The 22,405-nt window shown below is 41.3% G+C and overlaps 1 protein-coding gene across 1 annotated transcript in view; it reads right to left on the reverse strand.

The window, feature by feature from the left end:
• Positions 1 to 209: 209 nt before the first annotated feature.
• LOC145404715 (secretin receptor-like) overlaps positions 210 to 22,405 on the reverse strand; it is a 109,170-nt gene continuing 86,974 nt past the window's right edge. The window contains exons 8-14 of the mRNA XM_080276266.1: positions 20,963 to 20,986; positions 13,476 to 13,632; positions 10,939 to 11,158; positions 10,203 to 10,341; positions 8,525 to 8,670; positions 5,358 to 5,541; positions 210 to 728 (exon numbers count right to left, since the gene is read on the reverse strand). Coding sequence (XP_080132392.1) covers positions 210 to 728; positions 5,358 to 5,541; positions 8,525 to 8,670; positions 10,203 to 10,341; positions 10,939 to 11,158; positions 13,476 to 13,632; positions 20,963 to 20,986 — 1,389 coding nt within the window. The remainder of the gene's footprint in view (positions 729 to 5,357; positions 5,542 to 8,524; positions 8,671 to 10,202; positions 10,342 to 10,938; positions 11,159 to 13,475; positions 13,633 to 20,962; positions 20,987 to 22,405) is intronic.

Consider the following 22,405-nt stretch of genomic DNA (forward strand, 5'->3'; position numbering starts at 1 on the left):
AAAATTGAGTGATATTCGTATATTAATGAAATCTGACTGCCTACTCATGGTACAGTGGTACATCCATTCGTACAACTACTACTCGTTCCCAATTGAGGGGTAAAGGAAGGAGTGAGGGCGGAGAGACATTTGTAACAGTGTTTATAATTATTCAGCATTGTATTCTCTTCTGTATGATTTATGAAAATATTTGAGACAGCGACACCAACCTAGAGCATGGTTTCATTCTCCTTTCCTTTATTTTGCTTTACTAAACAGGAATCGATCTGTACCTGAGCCGCTGACTTCAGACTTTTCTGACTTACATTGACACATACTCTACCTTTGTGGTCATCCTCCATACCACAGGATTCCTCAGTAACGGCACAACCGTTTGCTTTGACTGGTTTTAATTTAGCATTTTGAAACTGTTCTGTTGATTCTGAGAAGGTCAAGTGTTTTGCTCTGGGTGCGTCTTCAATGGCGGGATCGGGCCCGTACACCTCCTTACTGTCTGGCTGCTCGCCGTCCTGGAGCTCGATCAGAACCTCTACAGGAGTTCGTTCGCAATTTGTGGGTATGGGCGTTAGGGCGGGTGCTGAAGGCCGGGGGTCGCTGAGGGAGCACTTGGAGGGTGACGGTCCACCGCCATCTGAGGTGGGTGGCCGGGTCCTCAGCTCAATGGCTTCCTCGCACCATTCAGGCCAACTCTCATTCACAACTGCATCCTGAAATATATCTCTCAGTATCTGTATGGATTAGCATTAGGCTATTACGTTTTTATCTTAATAATCACCTGTATCCATTCTTTTTTTTTTTTTTTTAAGCCCACAAGAAGTTCACTGCAAGAGCAGACTTTCCTGGAGGGAGAGAAATAGCCAGTACTATCCCGTGTTACACGTGTATGAATCAGAAGGTGTTGTATGTTATGAACGTTGGGCAAATGGACGTTACATTGCTGCAGTGCCTATGCTTGTGTGTGTGTGTGTGTGTGTGTGTGTGTGTGTGTGTGTGTGTGTTTAAAGTCATCGGTGTAGACAACAATCAGTTTACAATTAAGTCAGGAGGCATCACCATCATCATCATCCAGACCTCCTTTCCCACCTTAGGACAGGGTGAGGAGTACTGTAGCAATATCCAGACAGCCCAAATTTGCCCAGTCCAATGGTCCATGCTTCCATTCGCTCACCATTCAAGCCCCAGAAATCCTGGCTCTCTGATACGCCAAATACATTCACCACGTTCTGTAGCTTCACATAAACGAATCCAGTAGAGTCGATCAGGACGCTGTCACGTTAAAAGGGGTACTAAATCCCTGATCATGCGCTTCTCACAATATTCATCCAGCCAGCTCGATGTCTTATCAGTTCCCTAGCCTCACCGACCACCAAACCTCTCTTCCTCACACACTCATCCACCATATCCCTCCACCTTCTCCTTGGCCTTCCTCGCCTCCTCCCTCCTTCAAATTCGCTCAGATATATCCTTTTCACCACTCTATTGTTGTCCATTCTCTCCACATGACCATGCCACCTCAGTACACTCTTCGATTCTGGTGTCCACAGACTTTTCACTCCACATCTTTCACGAATAACATTATTTCGTACCGTATCCACGCTCTGTATTCCACATACATTCCTTAAGAGTCCTATCCCCACCGCTCTCACTCTTGACTTTTCATTTTTATGCCACATCATACTCTCACATCAGTATGCTAAAGCTGGCACTAACACTCCTTCATGTAAGCCTAGAGCAGCCGCAAAACTCAAACCTCTGTTTCTTATCAAGTCCTTCATTGCACCAGCTACTTTCCTTCCTTGTGTCAATCTGCTTTCCACTTCTTTTGCACATTTTCCTCTCTATCACTGTACCCAGGTATTTGAACTGTTACCAGTTCCCCTCTTTCTCCATTCACTGTAACACCGCACTAGGCGTCACCTTCTCCCTCAGTAACCATCACTTTACATTTTTCTACATTACATTTACTCTCAAGGCACGATGCCCACAGACATCAGCGAAACTCTGCACCTGTCTACCAAGTTCGTGTCAGGTATTTGCAAGTAGTACTGCATCATCAGCACACAAAAGTGATGGATATTCTATCCATCACCAATAAATACCAACGCCATCCCCCTCTCCATTACTCGTGTTTTTACTTCTCTCATCACCCAATCCATATGTACATTGAACAACCATGGGGACATCACACAACCTTGTCGCACGCCCACACCGATCGTGAACCATTCACTTAGATGCCCATAAACCTTTACAAAAGCTTCACTACCATCATACAAACTCTTGACGGCACCTAACAGCTTACCATCTACACTGTACATGCGCAAAACCTTCCACAATCCTTCTCTGTCTACTTTGTCGTACCGATATGCTTTTTCCAGATCCGTGAATGCCATAGCTAAACACCTTATAGTCATTCTCACAAGCCTCCTCCATTTTCTGTCTCACTGCAAATATATGATCCACACATCCTCTGCCACTCCTAAAGCCACCCTGTTCATCACTCACTAGGATTTCTGATATCTCTCTTACTTTCTTTATACCGGTAATATTCTTCCACATACCTTCCCTACCACACTCAACCACTGTTCACTAGTAGTTCTTAACACAGGATAATTTACAGTATAACGATGCTAGGCTATAGGAAACTATAATGTCGTTCGTTATTCAATTGTTTTGACAAATTTTGATGTTTTCTTTATGTTACTCAACATAACTGATTTCTCTTGAGGTGCATATTTTTCTTACTTTCATATTCAGCAATACCTGTAGCGCTTCCATCATCAAAGCCTAAGAAATGGTCTTCCATCAAAAACTTTGTGTTGGATAGTTTACATTGTTGGGAAATTTTTATTTGTTTAGTGAGATTGCTTCATTTTCTACAATACGATGTTATTCAACTTCAGTTGTAATGTGACTTAATACTAATTCATGTGCTTTATGAGCAAAAAAGCAAAAATTACAACACTGTAGTGCCTCAGTGGTTCATTTTTTTCCCCCTTGGGGGTTTGTTAATTCGAAACACATAGACTCAGTTCGTTGGCCGGGTGTCAGGCACCAATGTATTCCATAGTGTCTATTTCCCTTGATAGGCTGGGCCTCTACAATGGGACTGTTGTACGTGCAAAGTTGTCCAATCAAAGTTGAACGCTGTACCACGATAAGGTTTCATCACGATGCAATGTCTAAGGGAGGGAGGGGGGGGGGCTCTGATGTGGTTGCAGGACATGGAACTTTAAAAATCAATAGACTTCAGCTTTATCAAGGCCTCTATGATAGGTCTGTTACGTGTATAAAGTGGGGCACCCCAAAGTAACGTGGTCACTAAGACATGGCATCCACAATCTGTGATAGAAGGTTGGGTGCGAAGGCTGAGGTGGGTGGTGTCTGGATCATTGAAAATCAATAGACTTTGCCTTTACTGTGAGTTTGTTCAGTATGCAAAACTCCATGCCCAGTCGTGGCCCAGTTGGGCCTTTTTCAAAGTCTATCACGTGCATAAAGCAGCAGAATTAAGGTTGGGCCATTAAATGGAATACGCGTCCACAAACTGTGGTGCAGGGTGGCGAAAGTAATGGAGTTATCAAAACTCATGTGTTGAATGTATGGTTCGGTGCACTGGCTGTTATTAATGGTGGGGATGGGTTGACTTCCAGCCATTTTCTTCTTTGATTCACAATAGCGAGATATGCCCAATTTTTGCTTTATCACGCACCCACTGTGTAGGTAAGGCCCAGAACTACTTCCCTTTGGAACTCGCGTCCCCAGATTAGTTCCCCACCCCCTCAACTTCAACCTATAGCAGTTCAAGTCCAACTGCAACACTTCTGTTCATCGTCTGTAAAATAATAATAATAATAATAATAATAATAATAATAAATGGTGAACTGATCACTGAGGCACGACATCGACAAACTGCGGTACACTAGGAAGAGGAAAGGGGAACCAGAGGACTACATCAAGAACCTTGAAAATCAATATTTTCCTCATTTCTTTATCCTGCCATTGTCGCCTCCCCTCTCCCTTCCTGCGTCTTTCCTAAACGTAATTCCACTGCTTTCCTCCCTCCCTTTCCCGTCTTCCCCTCGCCCCGCATCTTTCTCCCCCTCTCTCTTTCTCTCTCTCTTCATTGGTTATCTATCTGCCTATCTATCCATCCATCCACCTATCTGTCTATCTATCTATCCACCTAGCTGTCGGTCTATTTAATTGTGTCTACCTGTCTTTCAATAAATCTGTCAGTCTATCAGTGTATTTTTGTCTTTCAGTCTTTCTACCTGTTTGTCTTTCTGTCTGTCTATTTATCTATCAACCTTATCTCATATGTTCCTCTGTGATTTCCATTCTTGCCTGAAGAGGATCCAGGATGGCCTGAAATGGTTTATCTTCTGAATACTGTACTTTCTTCATGTTTGGATATATGTCTTCCGTTTGAACAGTTCAAGGCACTGTGAAATGAAGACACGATAGGATTAACTGTTGTTGTCAGCCTAGTACCTGTGTAAAGTAGTACAACCGGCATTTCAGCTGAGACAGGGAGCCTACAGATTACCGCGTCAGTAGTGCTATTGGGAGGTGGGGGTTGACACAGAACCTTGAAAGTCAGTATGTGTCATCTATAGTATAGATCCTTTCACACCTGTGTTTTCTCCTCACCTTGCACGCTTCCTAACGCGCTGTACAGTTTATATCTCTATATATCATATACGCGCCTTCCACCTCCTACATCTGCTCTAGATCATATCTACTTCGTTTTTCCACTTCTCTCTTGTGTTCCGTCTTTTTCTTCTTCCAGCAACGGTTTGCAGGAACTGACTCCTCCTGTTTTCCTCTAACTTGGTTCACCCATTGCTTTTGTACCCCTGGCTTAGACATTGTCATGTAGTGACAGAATTTTCTACTCCCTCAGCGCCTATTTATTCTCATATCAAGCATAAAACTTGTCATTCGATCATCCACACTCATATAGTCAACCTTTGATTTACGTTCATCCAACTTGCCTCACTTCCACCCTGTCACCTCGCCATTTATACTTGTGGGTTTTAGTTTTACGTCCGGGCATTCAGCCTTTTAAATAACAGAGTACTCATATATGTCATGTTTTTGTTAACCTGTGTTTTACAATATTAAAAAAAAAAAAAAAAAAAGGGCAGTCTAGTCAGCCCGGACATATTTTTCTTTTTATTCTTGCTTCCTGGAGATTAGTATACTCAAAGTGATTTTTTTTACCGTTAGATATGTCCTTAGTTCATCCTTTCAGTACTGTAATTAAATAGCATCTTTCTAAAACTCGTCCGGTGGCAGTTTGGTTAGAATGAGAACTATGTCATCAGAGCGAAAGGTTAAACTATCTCAGGCATTACCTTTGACTGTTGATGGGCGGCGTTGTCCGGGGTGAGTGTGTTGGTGGGTGAGGGTGTGTTATTGTGAGTGTGGGCAGTGGCTGGAGCCTCACCACCATTGGAGTGGGCCATCTGAGGTGAAGGTGACTGGCGGTCTCGTCGCTCCGCCTGAGAATGAATGGAGTGCAGCGACGTCCTGCCGCGGCTGCACGGGAGACAGGACGTCACGGTTACACTCACAACACCACTCACCATCCCACTGTCATATACATCAGTAATCATTAAACACATGGAGACTACTACTGACGGGAACAGGAATCATGTGTGACCAGTACCAACCAGTCATGTACTAAGTTACATATCCATTGAAAGGAGAAAAACTCAGCCGACCCCAGGAACACAAGAATTCAGAAGCAACCAACATGAGTGTATGAAAAATCGAGATATGGAGATTGATGAGGCCAGGGAACCGATATGGGACAGAGATGAACGGAATAGTTTTGTACAGAGTATTGCAACAGGGGTTTGGCACTCCAGCTCATACACAGTGACATGAGAGTCGTTGGATTAACTCTAGCTGATAGTAGAAGTTGATGTTATTGCCTCTGGTTCATTTGCACGTGAAAGCAGTGTACTGCAGGCTGAAATTACCTTTCTGTAGTCCACCATCCCCCTTTTGGGGGTCAGGAACGGAGTTGAGGGACACCTTTAAAATTGGACAACACTGCCGCCTGGTTACGTTACCGGCATGCCACGAATGCATTCCTTTCCTGTATCTGATAGCTAATGTAGTGGTAGATCAACTCCGTTTTGTCTGGATGAGCAGACCCATCAATCACAAGCAAGCAATCGCCCCTCCAGGGTTCGTTCATGCAGTGAACAGATGTACCCTTGCTGTGGACAGCACATCACTGTGACGGGGTGCTGGGAGGTGTGTGGGGGTTTGATTCCTTAATCTGCGTCTCCACCCAGTTAACAGCGGGACCATAGTAGGCTCCACATCCCCCGATTATTTGGGTATATGGTTACCACTCAAAGTTATAAATGGTTTCCTAGGTTACAGGAAACCATTAGGCATGCCACTCAGCGTAGAGTCACCTAAGGAAGAAGCAGGCAGCACTGCATCCAGCGAGTGGATGATGGTCGCCACTGCCTATCAGTTGAGAGATAATGTATTGCACATTAGTGTGGAAAGTTATGCCCATGAGGTGAAGTAAGGATTGCAGGGCTTATATAGTGAATGAATGAGTGTGCATTTAACTGGGAAGGATGTTGATTCTCCCACTACCAGGATTTTTCTTACTCTCTGGACCCTACCTCACCTTATCCGTGAGCAAGAAAAAGAGGTCATGATGATGATGATTATAAGTATTACTGTAGTGAAAACCATGACAATATACCTATACTTACACATAATTAAAGGTAATTGAGAATGATTGGACACCTCATGGTCACGTGTGTTTCTCCCCCAACCCCCTCCCCAATATCCTATGTGATGCTGTCCATGGGAACTGGTAAAATGCAAGGACGAAAGTTTTTACTTATACAGGATGTCAGTACAGAAACACTCATCTTGATAACGATTGGCAGGATCTCATCAAGACATTTCGGACTATTATTATGGAGAAAAGTACATATCATCAAGACATTTCGGACTATTATTATGGAGAAAAGTACATATTTCGAAGTAAGTTTAATGAGAGACTTGAGAAAGTTAGTGGAAGAAGATAGAAGGCCAACATTAGAATCACCCAGACTAAGAGAAAAAAATCTGAGCAGAGAATTCAGCTCCATCAGTGAAAACAGCTCCAGAACCACCTGGGTGGAGAAAAGAAGGAAAAGGGGAAGGAATAAGGCTGTTGGAGAGATTTTCAGTGTGGTGCCACAACGGATGATTTTTTTTTTTTTTTTTCAAGATTAAGAGTAAATTTAGCTCCATTCTTGATTATGAACAAAACATAGTGCACATTAGTTAAAGGTACTGTAAGTTGGCATTGGCACCTTTAAAAAGCCACCTCCATCTTGTGGAAAGCATTAGAATAAGTAGTGTTATTTTTTTTTTTCCAAAGGGCATGAAAAAGAAATGTATGTTTCCATGTCCGAAAGAAATACATCCTCAATACGTTCTGAGAACTTTTGACCATGGAAGCAAGAATCACTCCAGCGACAAGAAGCTAAATACTGTATGAGAACCTCCCATTCCACGATGTTGCTGTGTCACAAAAGTCGTTTCTTAGGAGGCTTCAGAGACCTCACCGGAGAGACTGAACACGTTATCTAGTTATCGTAATTGGAGTAGCCCAGTGGGGGAAGGGGGAGCAGAATTATTAGATTTAAGAATAATTTCAAGAGTGCAGAGAATTTTTTCGATGTCGTCAATAAAAGACGTGGGGCGCTGCACAAGTTGATCTACGTCAGTGAGGATAGAAATGATGAAGGCTTTTTCGACAAGTGATTCAGTAACCGGACAGGAGAGTAATGTGGTAATGTACATTGAATTCCCTTGAAATGGAGATAAGAGAGAAATGAGAAACTGAAGTAATGTGATTCACTTCAAAAATGATATACAGTCAGAGATTAGGAAGAGTCAGCGGAGAAAGGAGGCAGTTCATAGCAAAGATATTATCTATTTTTGAACCGGCAAGATGGCTGTAGCTCCCTTGTGTAGAATTTAGATAAGTCACCTTCGGGAACACGAAAACAGGTTAAACATCCACAAATGCACGCAATGGCTATATTACGCTCTGAAATCAGTACAAAAAACGAATGAGGATACAGAATAGAGGCATCAGTCAGTGAACCCAATCATATGTCTCGGTTAGGAAAAAGGGTGAGGCTTAGAGTAGGAGCGGTAGTGATATGTAAAGAATTTGGAGGAAAAACCATGAATGTTGCAGAAGCTGATAAAAAGTAAGTCAGGCAGTGGTCCTGGACATCGTCAATAGTCGCCATTGGGAAAAAGGTCTAACAGTGCTAGGCAATGAGCTAAAGGAAATCCATTGGAATTTGCATACAGCCCCTTGTAAATCAAATTACCAAGTCATCTTTTGTTTGTTTTCACTTATTTGCTAAAACACACACACACACACACACACACACACACACACACACACACACACACACACACACACACACACACACACACACACACACACACACACACACACACACAAGAGAGATGCCCCTACCTTGGATATGTCTTGGTGTGCGAGATGAGCGTTGACTGTGAGTTGACTGTCACTGGGTCTCCTTTGTACCAGCGGTTGTACAGTTTCCTCAGCTCCTGCCGCACCTCGCCGTTCATCAGGCAGTACAGCACCGCCACGAAGAATCCCTGCCCAAGAAGACATTTTTTTGCATTACGCTGATAAAATTTAAAGAACGATTCAGTACAGAAATTCTTGCATGATAACTTCTCTCACTCAGAACTCCATCACCCTGAAATCACCTCATGACATGTTAGAATTTTAATGTGAAATATTTTTTGTTATACCCGCGTCCGCGAAGCAAGAGCAGGTGTTATATTTTGCTGGACGTGTGTGTTTTCTGTGTGCTTGTTTTTACCTTCAGTCTGTTTGCTTCTGTTTTCATGTGTTTTTGTGTATGTATGTGTATGCATATGTGTGTGTGTGTGTGTGTGTGAAAGAGTTGAGGGACAGCCAAGGGGTTGACCTGTTGTTTCTGAGAACAAGAGCTCAAATATCAAAGTTACAGGGTCAGGTCAAAGTTAATCTCAGCAGGCTCAACTTAAACAGCTAGTGGTGTATTTTGATCGACGTGTGTGTTGATTTAGTGTCTTTTTATAACAACATGTCAAAGGTCAGGGTCAGAGGGCTAAGTCAGATTTTTACCTAGCAAGATCAACCTGGTGAACAGTTTATATCCAGTTTAAACTAAATTTGGTCGAGTAATTCAAGAACAAAGTAGTCTGATGCTGAGAACAACGAAAGGTCAATGTCGCATATCAAGCTCAAAAGTTGACCCGTGTGTCTGTATGTGAACAAATTAACTGAAATAGTTTTGATCCGATATAGATCAGTCTTGGTGGATCGATTGAGGATTAGCTGATGGGCTGAATGCCAGTTTTTGAGAAAATTAGGTTCAAGGTCAAAGCCACATGGCAAAGGTAACTCGGACATATATTATCTGATTTATGTTAAATTTTGTGGAAAGGTTCAAATTAAAGCAAGAATAAAGGAATTCGATTTTGAGAATAGTCAGTAAAAAAACAGTGTCTAGAGGAAAGATCAGAATTCAAGGTCATCTCCAACGGTGTTGATCTAATTTGGACCAACATGGTGAAAGTATTCAGAGTCAGGCAAGAGTAAAGTTATCCGCTTATGAGAGGAATAGGTCGATAATCGAAGAGATTTTATACTGAGAACAGCAAGTCAAAAACGCAGTGCCAAATATTCGTTTCTTAGACCACGTGTAGGGCGCGGGTGTTGCACTCTCTAGGTGCTCCTTGTTTGAACTGAATCGATAAATGTGTCATTACCAGTGTAATGTAAGTAATATGGACTGTCCAAATGTTTCCAGTCTGTTACTTCCTACTGATGCTGTTGGAAGTAGTAGAAAGAAAATAATGCTTAATTTCAGCATCACTGTGAATCAAACAATCATTCATGTTTCCTTGAAGGTGCCACTAACTTCAAGGAGACGTAAATATATTAGTAGACTACTGCATACATTGAAGTATATCATTGCACAAGCATTTTTCCGAGAATTCCACCGTACATTCTATGCCAGGCCTGACTAAAGTCATATCTCTAGGTTACAAATTTGTTTGTTTTTATAGGTTAAATTCTAGAAAAATATAACACTCAGGGGAGAGAGAGAGAGAGAGACGGGGGGGGGGATACCAACCTGGAATGATGCAAAGACTTGGTCGAGGAAGAGCCAGACCAGTTCGACATGTGCGTTGGTGGATGTTGAGAGACCCCACAGCAGGAAGTAGTGAACGCCGAACAGCGGCACCAACACCAGCGTGGACTTGCCCAGTTTCCTGCAGCACCATGCAACACAGCGATTATTTACCGCAACACTGCCATTATTACTACACCACCAGTGTTACTCTAATACCATCATTCCTACAACACTACATCGAGAAGCAGTGGGCGTCAAACAGCGGCACCAATACCAGGATAGACTTGCCCATCTTCCTGCAACACCACACAACGCAACACAGATTTTATTAGTTCAGCATCACTCATATCACTACAACGCCGTCTTGGTTGAGGGCCCATCCCCGCAGCAGGAAGTAGTTGACGCCAAAAAATGCACTGATTCCAACATCACATAACTCAGTGCTTCTTACAGCTACAGTACTATTATTACTGCAACACCACACCCGTACTCTTGTCGGGTAATGGAGGCCTCCTAATCCTTCTTCCTTAACGATTTATTTTCCAAAATACTCATTAATATCCCACGGTTTGTTTCTTATATCTTTTCAGTATCGACATAGATTTCATGCATAACACACAAGAATATACTAACGAAGCAGAATCAGAAATAAATCGGTAAGGAAGAGGTGTCAGTAAGCTTCCTAACCGTACTAGAATACCACTCATAAAGACTACACCACCAACACAACACTCACCTGTATATCATAGATTCAGCGGAGATGGATGACCTGAGTTTGAGGATGAGGACTCGCACGACGTTGAGGAAGAAGAAGAAGTTGATGAGGTTGGAGAGGGCGACGGGTGCGCGGATACACAGCCAGAAGATCCACTGTACGTTGTTGACCGTCCAGCAGTGTGCGTCATCCAGCGTGGCTCTCAGTGCTGCCCACACCACCACACAGCCCAGCGGCATCCCTGTATGCACACTGTATGTACACACACACACACACACACACACACACACACACACACACACACACACACACACACACACACACACACACACACACACACACACACACACACAATGTAAGTTGTTGATCGACCAGCAGTGTGCATCATCCAGGGTGACTCTCTGTGCTGCCCACACCATTTCACAGACGAACGACAACCCTGTGCGTGCGTACCATGTCCAAATATCGCCATATAATCTCCTCATATACACACACAGTCACCAGGTACAAACAAAATGGCTGCATCATCACCACACACAAGCACGCAGAGTTTGAATAATACAATAAATACGCCACTATATTATCAGCCCAAGGACACCCAAGTACACACAATCCTGTATATACTAGTACAAACACACATAAGCAGTTCCTGGCTTCGATAATCCTTTGTTCAACTATTTTTCTGTAGGTTCTAATCCTTTATTTCTTTTTTTTTTCTTACTTTCAAAATTCATGCATTCTGTGTATTAAATTACATATATGCTAGACATTAACAGCTGAATAGTGTCTTGTAAATCCAGGACTAACACTGTCATTTGCAGGTATTAACTGGTTCACGCCCTGTAACCCAAAACACGCACTCCCGCCCCTCCAAAATGATCTACCATATACCAGTTCCTAGGAAAGTGAAAAGTATGTCCTGTACATTAAAAAAAAACAAAATGATATGAGGGGAGACTATGTAATTTGACAGGGAGACGAAGTATACACTTGGTAGACAGACAAAAGAGAAAAAGGGTAGTGTACATATTCAGCAAGGGACGGAAAAGAGAAAATACAAGAAAAAGAGAAGGAAGGCAGGTTGAAATAGCAGGCAGGAAGGAAAAACGACATGTCAAGGTGGGAGAGAAGCATTGTTGTTAAGCAAGATAAAAAGGGAGGCTGGAATGCAGGAAAAGAAGGAAGGGAGAGTGGCAAGTAGGAGGGGAACTGAAGCTGTAATGTAAAACCGAAAGAAAACTGGTATGCAGGGGAGGAGGAAAGGAGGCAAACTAAGTTACAAAGCTGGATGGAGGGAAAACAGATGAACAGGAATGATGAAAACAATGTATCTTATATAAGCATAGATGAGAGGCAAAATGTTAGGCCCAATAAAAAATAGTTCTAGGTTGGTAGGCAGGAGAGAGGGAAGTTGTGTTTGACGGCAGGAGGAGTAAAGGTAAGTGGATTAAAATGGTAGGCGGGAAGGCTCTGTAAGCTACCAGGAGAGGAGAGAGCCAGACCGTGCCAGCAGGCAGGGAGAAAGGACATTAGGTTAGGATGGGAGGCTGGAAGGATACACTGGCTGGAGATAGGAAGGCAGCGTAGACTTTGCTGGCAAGCAGAAGAGACATCAAACAGTCTGGCTGGCAGGCAGAGAGAAGTATCATGAAAGGTCAGCTAATCCATCAGACAGAGGGAAGACGGGAAGGTAGATAGGGTATGGCAGCAAAAAAAAAGAAAGAAAGGCAGTGCATTCATTTTTTCTATTTTTTTAGTGTCTGACTCTGGGCATAGACCTAACAACCTGTTCTCTAGAACCAGCAGTCCTCCAAGTACCATACACTTCTACAGTTCACCACTTCGGCGTTACTCTCTGTCCATATTGAATACATGCAAGGGCTATCTCATACTGGAATAATGTACTGGAATTAATGGTGGTATTTCTTACGACATGCAGGCGGGTCTTGTGGTAGATCAGCACAGTCTACTTAAACGAAATTCAAATCCTTTAAACTGTTCCCAACCCCAGCCTTATCAATCCAATGGCGTGTTTCAAAAATGTTATTCTTGTTTTCTTCAAAAGAGTTTATTCATTTTAAAGAGAAACTATTCGAACGGTCTTTTACATGCTCAGTAAATTCATTGGATACTTACCTAATTAAAAAGAAAAAACGCAACCATCGTGATGGGGTTTAGTTCGGAAGAAGAAAAGAAAGATGTAAGGAACCTCAGTCAGCAAAGGGTAACATAAGTATAGGTTAAATTGGCATACAAAAGGAAAACAAAGTATTAGGCTGGTATGTAAAAAGTAAAGCATATTGGTTTGATTGGCCGCTAAAAGGAAGCTAATGTAACGGGCAGGAGAAAGCAAGATGTAATAATTCGTCAGGCAGGACGGGACAAGGGTAGACACGATTGCATTAGTAGGCAGCGTAAGAAGATTTTTATTATAGGGACGTAGTGTGAAGAAAAACTTTAAGTCAGCTGAGCAAGCAGGAAAGAAATTGCAAGCATACTGTACTGACAAGACAGACAAAAGGAAATAGTCAGCAGGTAAACAAGACATACTGACTGACCCCATCCAAGGAGGATATAGAGTGTGATGGCGGAGGAGTCAGTGAAGAGCGCCATGAAGATGAGGCTGTGCAGGTAGAGGCCCTCCATCAGAAGCCACGAGTAGTTGGCCAGGATAAAGTACTGCCACACACAGATCATCAACTTGCACGCCCACGTCTGATGGTCATACAGCACCTCAGCTCATTAGAATAACAGGGAAATGTTATGTTATCCCACATTCAGGCAGTGAGACATAGTATAAGAACATTACAGCATTACCTTTACCGTAGTCGTGTATGCTCTTAATGACAATACAGGTGACATGGTACAGTGCTTAGATGGTGACAGAAAACGCTATTCTGTTGTGCCCAGGGAGAGCTAATGAAGCCCAGGGAACGGATATGCTACATCACATTCATTATCTAACCTATCAGCCATAATGTTCTTGGCGTTGGTTCACATCTTCTTTACTGTAATGCACATGGTGATTCCAGTTGGTTAGTTTCCATTTGTTTTCCCAGGTACTGATTACCCAGACGATCACCTGCTCAAAGGGTGTCAGGATATCTCACCAATTACCACCTATTTCACTACCTCGCCTGAGCGCTTCATCCCTACACGCTCATGTCCTTCACTCATTTGTCCTGTTTGGTGGTGCATACTATTATCGTTCCTTCATTTGCGATATAGCTCCTCCAGTTCTCTGGAGTTTCATGCTAAATATTCAAACGCCACTCCAACTTGTGTTTATGTGTAATCGTCTCTAATGAGTATCTTATTCAATTACCCGGATGCTCCGTTCCACTCACTGATGCTCCATTCGGTTAACATATAGGATGACACCAATACTCTCTCTCTCTCTCTCTCTCTCTCTCTCTCTCTCGCATGATAATAATATGGATGCAGACCTGAGCAATATTTGATATAAACTGAAAATTTGCTGGATGGTTAAAGAACAAACTGCAAATTTTACAGTATCATTGGCTCAACAATAATTACACCCATACCTGCGGAGCTATAGCAGGTGTTATGTTTTGAGCGGCTGTGTGTGTGTGTGTGTGTGTGTGTGTGTGTGTGTGTGTGTGTGTGTGTGTGTGTGTGTGTGTGTGTGTGTGCGTGTGTGTGTGTGTGTGTGTGTTCATCCATGTTAACCTACTTTCTTGGAAGGGTTAAGGGTTAGCCCATGAAGAAATCTATTGTTTTGGGGACTAATAGGTCAAAGCTTAAGGTCACAGGGCTATGTCCAATGCTGATCTAGCAAATCCACTTAAACAGTTTTTATCATCTTTACAACAAACTTGAGGGAAGGACTGAGAGTAAGTCAAAAGAAGAACTTATTCATTTCTTTAGGACAGTCAGCCAAAGGGCAAGGTCAAAGTTCGACCAGTGTATACTGGCGTTAACTAAATGACTCAAACGGCTTTGTTCTGATTTTCAGCAAACTTAGTGGAATGGTTCATTGTCAAACAACGCGTATTCCTCTTGTTATTTTAAAACAATAGGTCAAAGGTCGTTGTCAACTGAAACAGTTTTCATTCAATTTAGATCAAAATTTGTGGATGTGTTGAGGATAAAACAAGAATAAAAGGAGTCGATTTTTTAGAGCAAACCGTCAAAGGTCAATGTCATAGGGAAAGGTCAAAGGTTAGGGCACAGGACAGGGGTATTTCAAACAGTTTTGGTCTGATTTGAACCAAACTTCAGCGAAGTTTTAAGGGTGAGGCAAGAACGAAGTGATTCAGTTTTGAGAAGAATCAGAGAAAGATCAAAGGCACAGACAAGGTCAAAGTTCGATCCTTGTATCTAGTTGTCAGCAAAATAAAACAATTCTGACCTGATCTGAATTGGATACCTTGGTGAATGAGCTTAGGATCACCCAAGAACTTGATCGATTTTTGTGTTTAGAACATTGTGTCAATTATCAAGGTCAGGAGGCAAGGTCAGTTCAAACAGTTCTTTTATCTGATCTAGACTAAACTTTGTGAAAGAGATAACGCTACAACTGGGATACAGAGATTCGATTTTGAGAACAATCTACCAAAGTTCAAGGTCGTAGGGAAGGGTTCAATGTCATGGGTAGTTGGCAAAGGCAATTCAGAAATTTTTTATCTGATATGAACGAAAGTTGGTGGAAAAGGTAGGGGACAGGCAAGAATGAAGCAACTCAGTTTTAAAAGTAATCGGTCGAAGGTGAGGGTCACAGGACAAAGTTAGATTTTCGATCCAGAGACCAGATGGTGGGCGACGATGTTGCTCTCTCTGAGTGTTCTTTCTTCTTTCCAGTAAGCGGTAATAAATCAATATTTATTGATACCCACACGGTCAGAGATCCTGGGTATAAAAAGGGAAATAATTTTAACATTATATATTAGCTTAATTAAGCTTTACCCGGAATGTGCAGTGCAATTCATATTCTGCACCTGAAAAAGGACACATTCAAGTCATAAGTATTCCACAGAAGGGCCACCAAACCTATTCTAGAGGGAATGCTTTTATTACTGATTGCTGTTAGTTGAAATTGACTGAATGTGTAAACTAATGAAAGGATGAATACACCTGAAATAAGTAAAAACGAGGGAACTGGGTTCATACTAAGCGTTCATCCCGATTATGGGTTCTGTGCAAAATCCTCATTTCCCTACAACTCTGTAAACGAATGCACTAAACCTACCAGGCATGTTTTAAATAATACAGTACATTAAAGATTAACTGAAAAATAAGTTACACCATCCTCTACTAGGGTCTGGAAATAAAACTAAAAGAGGAACATCCACTTGCGCAGGCACCCAAAATAATCCTAGTGTGGTATTGTGCAGTGGATATATTATTTATTTGGCAACTCAGGGGCTGCATATCGGCCACTGTATATTCTGCTTCTTCCCTCCTGTTTTCTCATTTAATTACCTTTAAATAATGCAGTCCTGCAACGACCTGTTTCTCCCTGTTTTTTTGTGAAAGACCAGAGAGAGAGAGAGAGAGAGAGAGAGAGGAGGGGGGCAGTAGAAATGCAAGGTAATATTATTTTGTCATAAATATGTGCGAGAAAAATTTATCGTTTCTGCTTCAGAATTTCGATCATTCTTATCTTAGTGAAAGTTGCATCATAAGGCCAGATAATAGTTAAAAAAAAAAAAAATTCGCACTTACACTGTGAAGTTTTACGGGATGCTTTTAAAATATACAAAAAACTGAGATAACTTTCACATAGATGGCATGCAAAACATTTATTATATAAAAATTAATCAGAAAATTTCGTGCAGTATTGATATCAATAAAATACACATAATTTCACTTCACCTGATGTATACGGTGAAAGATACCAAATGATGTGTTGCCAGTGTGAATGTGTATGAGCTAAGAATTGGTAAATACCTCATGCCCGCCTTAAAAAGGAAACGCATGCAGTTAGTGAGTTCAGACAACCAGTATTTAATATTTCAGCAATGAGAAAAATGTACTTAAGCACTGTAGTGAAAAGATATTGATAGCTGAAGCCAGACAACGTGAAAAGGAAAGAGAGAGGAGCTATGTAACCCTCCCCTCTCCCACCTCTTCCTCCAACACTACCTGAACGATGTATTGCCCTCCAGGCGACAACCTGATCTCTGTACAGTCAAGAACCATTTCGTTTCGTTTCGTTTGGTGTTAAATTATTGCAGATGTACCCTTACACTCGAAAACAAGATATTGGATCTTGCTTGGACGGACGAGGAGCCAAAGAAATATCGGATATATTATTGTATGAACATGAAAAAATGAGTTCTGCAGCCGAAATAAGACAGTGCTGTGTATAATCAAGATATATCTCCCATGAAATGAACCCAGACCCATTTCTTAAGAGGCCAAAATTCTTCCTTGTATTACAGGCAGAGGCTTGATGAGCCTTGGGTCAGTTTGTGAAGGAAATGAGTTGTGCTGATGGTAAATGAAGAGTTATGTAAAATATTATGATTACTGGACAGATGGAGGAATTAGTTTTAAGAGAATTGAAAGAAAAGTATTGTGTCACCGATGCCCGTATTCTCTTGTGGTAAGGGCTCTCCCTAGCACCTCTGCCTTGGCGATTTATTTTCCGAGGTACTAATTATCATCCTCTTTTTTGTTTCATATCTTTTTAATATCGACATAGACTGCGTGAATGACAAGAATATAGTAGCGAAGCAGAATAAGAAAAAAAAATGAAAAAGCAGAGGTGTTTGTAAGCTTCACTGACAGCACGAAAATACCTCCCCTAATCAGACTGACAGAAAAGTGAGATGCCTGGTGACCCACGGCTTCATAACACGGCAATTGGGAGGGCATATGGAGTGGGGATAACTTAATTCTTTTGCATATATGTTCCTTGGGTACAAGCATTTATAATACAGCGCATTATGTTAATATGTGTATTTATCTTAATTTTCGATATCCACATCCTATATAGCAGAAGGAGAAAAAAAAATAGAAGAAGAGGAAGAAGAAGAAGAAGAACAGAGAGAGAGAGAGAGAGCAATCATACATAACATCCATAAAAGTACAGCAGCAAGCCATAAATGATGGTCACTAATGTTTATCGTACTGATTCTCTGGCGTTAACTTCATGCCATTGATTCCACAGAAATATAAGTTACTGAAAGTGTAAGACGTAAGGTATATACCATTGTTAGTTTATATTGCGTCTAAACACGAAATTTGTGACGAAATATGAGAACCTGTCCGCTGGCCGTCTGCTTATAGCGATGTGTTATGGCAGCGAGCAAAGGAACACCTCCCAGGAGCCTAACATCTTTCTGAAGTACCCTCCCCTTTATAGGCCCGAGCACATTTCATTCAGTGTTATACCGTGCTTTGTCAGTTTAAATTATTTCAAAAGCCCTCGAACTTTACACTGCTGAATAACCGTCATCATCATCATCATGGCATCTTTGTTTACCCTGTCGGATGCGTAAGAGCCCAGGGCTAGGCTACTCAGTCCCGATATTTAAGGCAAAGGTGACCAACCTCACTCATTTCTGAGTGACACTATGAATAATATACTAAATATAAGCCCTTACAGGCTCACTCCTGCTGGAGTGCCTTACCCTGCTAAAAGAACCAGGAGTCATTTGGTTACATGGTTACTACCCAGCGCAGTAATTGCTTTCCTGGTTTACAAAGAACCATTTGGTTTGTCACTCAGCGCAGTCACCCGAAAGACAATACTTCATCGAATGACTATATGATGGGCACCCCCACCTACCACACACACACACACACACACACACACACACACACACACACACACACACACACACACACACACACACACACACACACACACACACACACACACGCAAATGAAATATGCTTTTGTACAGTGATATTATACTGAGTGCTGATAATAGAAATAGTTTGCAGTATTAGATTTTCAAAGGTTTCCGATACATAACAAAATAATTTGCTAATTACTGTTGTTTTTTCTTGATTTAACAGGCTTATAAATGACAAGAACGATGCTATATCCTGTCTCATTTCCTGAGGTAGTTCAAGTTAATGATAAAACATGACTGATTTTTAGTCCTCCGCTTATATAATACACGCGCTGTTAATATTACAGCGTCTGAATTTTTTCGTTGGGTCCATGGACTGTACTAATTGACATTTATTTTTCTTTTAACAGAAAATTAACAGAAGAAGGCGAAACAAATTAAACAAAACAAAATTCACACACCATATTACAGGTGTCCGCCATTCATACAATATCTGAAACAGTTGGACTTGAACTACTGTAGGTTAAAGTTTGGGGGGAAACTAACCTGGGGAAGCAAGTTACAAAGAAAAACAGTTCGGGGAATGAAAGAATTCTCATAGGCATAACTTCCACAAAATGGCAGTGTTACAATCAAGACACGAGTGCTGCCAGATGCCCTTGCAGCACGGAGGATGGCGTCGAAAGGTGGCACAAAGAATGGATGTGGATTATTAAATGTTTAAGCGAGAGAGAGAGAGAGAGAGAGAGAGAGAGAGAGTGAGGATGATGATGGGAGGATGGAATACCGCTGAGGGAGAAATGGACCTGTTGCACTAGACGTCCACTTGACTCATTTTTATGGGAATTGATTTAAAGCAAATGAAACCACTCCCCCGGATTTCCCAAAGATTTGATGTCAGGAGAAGGCTCATTGTGTTCAGTGGCGACATACGGGTTCATTACTGCAACCGTAACACCACACACCCAACCAAAACTGACATTCTTCAATAACCCCTATAAAATCCTCATACAATGCTCAGATTTTGTTTTGGATAAGAGTTTTTACTGTATTAGATTTTAGATATTACGTGTCCGTTGTATCTCTGAATTAGTGCTGATTATTCAGATAAACTCATATATGCCAGCATTATATAAACAAATTTCAGTCAAAGACGTATCCCTACCAAGTGGTAAAGAATATATAGATATGCACGAATAAGTATGGCAATTTCATATGTAGGGACATAAACTAGGACTGGAACACTAATGATGGGGATGATGATAGTAATAATAATAATAATAATAATAATAATAATAATAATAAAAATAATAATAATAATAAACTCTTAGGAATCGGTTCTCCAGGTTTCATCTTCAATTAATTGTGCAGGTCGGATTGAAATCTCCATTAGACAACTTATTTAGGCAGATTTTTTCTTATATGGTCATATCTCGTAAAGCACAGACAATATGGCCAGTTTACACATACAGGTATCAACTACGACACATACTTTATCGTTCTGTGTGATATGAAGCCAATCCCCCAGGTATTTTCCGAGATACAGACTGGGACGGAAAGACCGATAACAAAGACAGAGTTTTCTTTATATGATCATAGCTCGTCAAGTGCAGGCAATATAACAATTTTACAAATACGGGCATCAAATACGACACATACTCTATCTTTCTGTGTGATATGAAACCAATGCACCTGGTAGTTTCCGAGATACAGGCCCGGACGGAAATGTGGACAGACGGACGGAGAGTGGTGTTTCATATATCCCCACCATGGTGGGGATAACAAGTTAACTTTACAGTAATTTTAGTTGCTATTACTCTATTTACTTTACTGAGTTCTAGGCCTGTCTACTGCATGTGTCTGAAGCAAGTAATGATGTTAATTATTTTAAAAGGAGAAAGTATGATCTCAAAAGAACAACTTAAGCACAGGAGTGACTAAACAAGTAACGAGCAGACAGTACAAAGAACATCGTACATTCCTTATACATACATAAATACCTCCACAAGGCATCCAGTTTTAACTATATACAGCACACAGCACATACATCACTGGAATACCTACATATACATATACATTTACAGACATGCTAAAACAAAGTTAAAATATGATGTGATTTTGAGGAACAAATAGTGACAATACATGACTGCAGTATACAGCAGACCATAGTCACTGAAAAATATTTGCTTTGTTTTTGGACAAAAATTGTAATCATACACAAGACGGCACCAACGAGGGGAGGGGGAACAGTGCCAGTTACTGTGAGACTGGATGCTTACCTGAGGGTCAGAGTCCTGGCCGCTCTTCAGCATGCAACAAAACAAGACGATATAGCGCACACACACACACACACACACACACACACACACACACACACACACACACACACACACACACACACACACACACACACACACACACACACACACACACACACACACACATATATATATATATATATATATATATATATATATATATATCGAATGGAGTTGCTTTGTCGCATAATGTGGTCCCACATATTCACACCCAATCAAGATTTCCCTGATATCGTTTACTCCGTACGGATTCCTAAACTAACACAGTCACTTTATAAACAAATTTAAGACAATTTCCCCTTTATTCTCCAAAATCCTTCCACACTTATATAGCCTTGCGTGAGGAACAGAGCCAGGATGGAGGGGGGAACATTTCTCTAATAACAGAAAACTGTGTTTCTGGGCTTTGCGGAAGTTGAAGTAAAAGATCCGTAAAACAGAGCTTGGACATGTAAAGTAAAGCTGTCCGCCCACGTTGGGCATGTGTAAGGCAACTACTAATATATATATATACAGTATATATATATATATATATATATATATATATATATATGTGTGTGTGTGTGTGTGTGTGTGTGTGTGTGTGTGTGTGTGTGTGTGTGTGTGTGTGTGTGTGTGTGTAAAATTAATGTAAGTAATATATTCATAACTACTCAGCCATCTCCATAAATCAAGACTTATCTACGATCAGTGAATGGGGACAAAACAACCTTGTCTCATTTAATGCTAGTAAAACTAAATATATACAATTTACTAATAGACAGGTATTGCCAGATTCGTATATTACCTTCAGTGCTACAAATATTCCCATCTCCAAAAGTATTGAAATTCTCGGCGTCTCATTGAACAATGTCTTCAGCTGGACCTCTCATGTCAGATCACTTGCTAAAACCGCCTCAAAGAAACTTGGATTATTGTACAGAGTCCGTAACTTCTTCACTGACGAGCAGTTAGCTATAATTTATAAGAGTCATGTGCGCTCTCAGCTTGAATATTGCTCACCCTTGTGGAATGGATGTGGAGAGGTTGCATTAAAACAACTAGACAAAATTCAGAACAAAGCTGTCAGAATTATTAATAACCCTGCTATTACTAAAAAACAACCTCCCCTACAAGTAAGAAGGAATGTTGCCTCCCTTGCATTATTTTACAGATATATTTTTAGCAAATGCTCAGACGAAGTTGCGTCCATTGTGCCATCTCTCCATGCCTTCCCTCGTGCTACACGGGCATCTGGTAGCGCTCATGACTGGAATGTCACTCAGCCATATTGCAGAACTTCTGCCTATCAGAATTCTTTCATTTCCCGAACTTCATCTCTCTGGAACTCGCTTCCCCAGAATTATTTCCCTCCAAACTTCAGCCTACAGCTGTTCAAGTCTAACTGTTAGATATTTTATGAAC

This window comes from Coenobita brevimanus, chromosome 64 (genome assembly GCF_032717465.1).
Source record: "Coenobita brevimanus isolate Jiangsu-jjx chromosome 64, ASM3271746v2, whole genome shotgun sequence".
NCBI classification, from domain to species: Eukaryota; Metazoa; Arthropoda; class Malacostraca; order Decapoda; family Coenobitidae; genus Coenobita; species Coenobita brevimanus.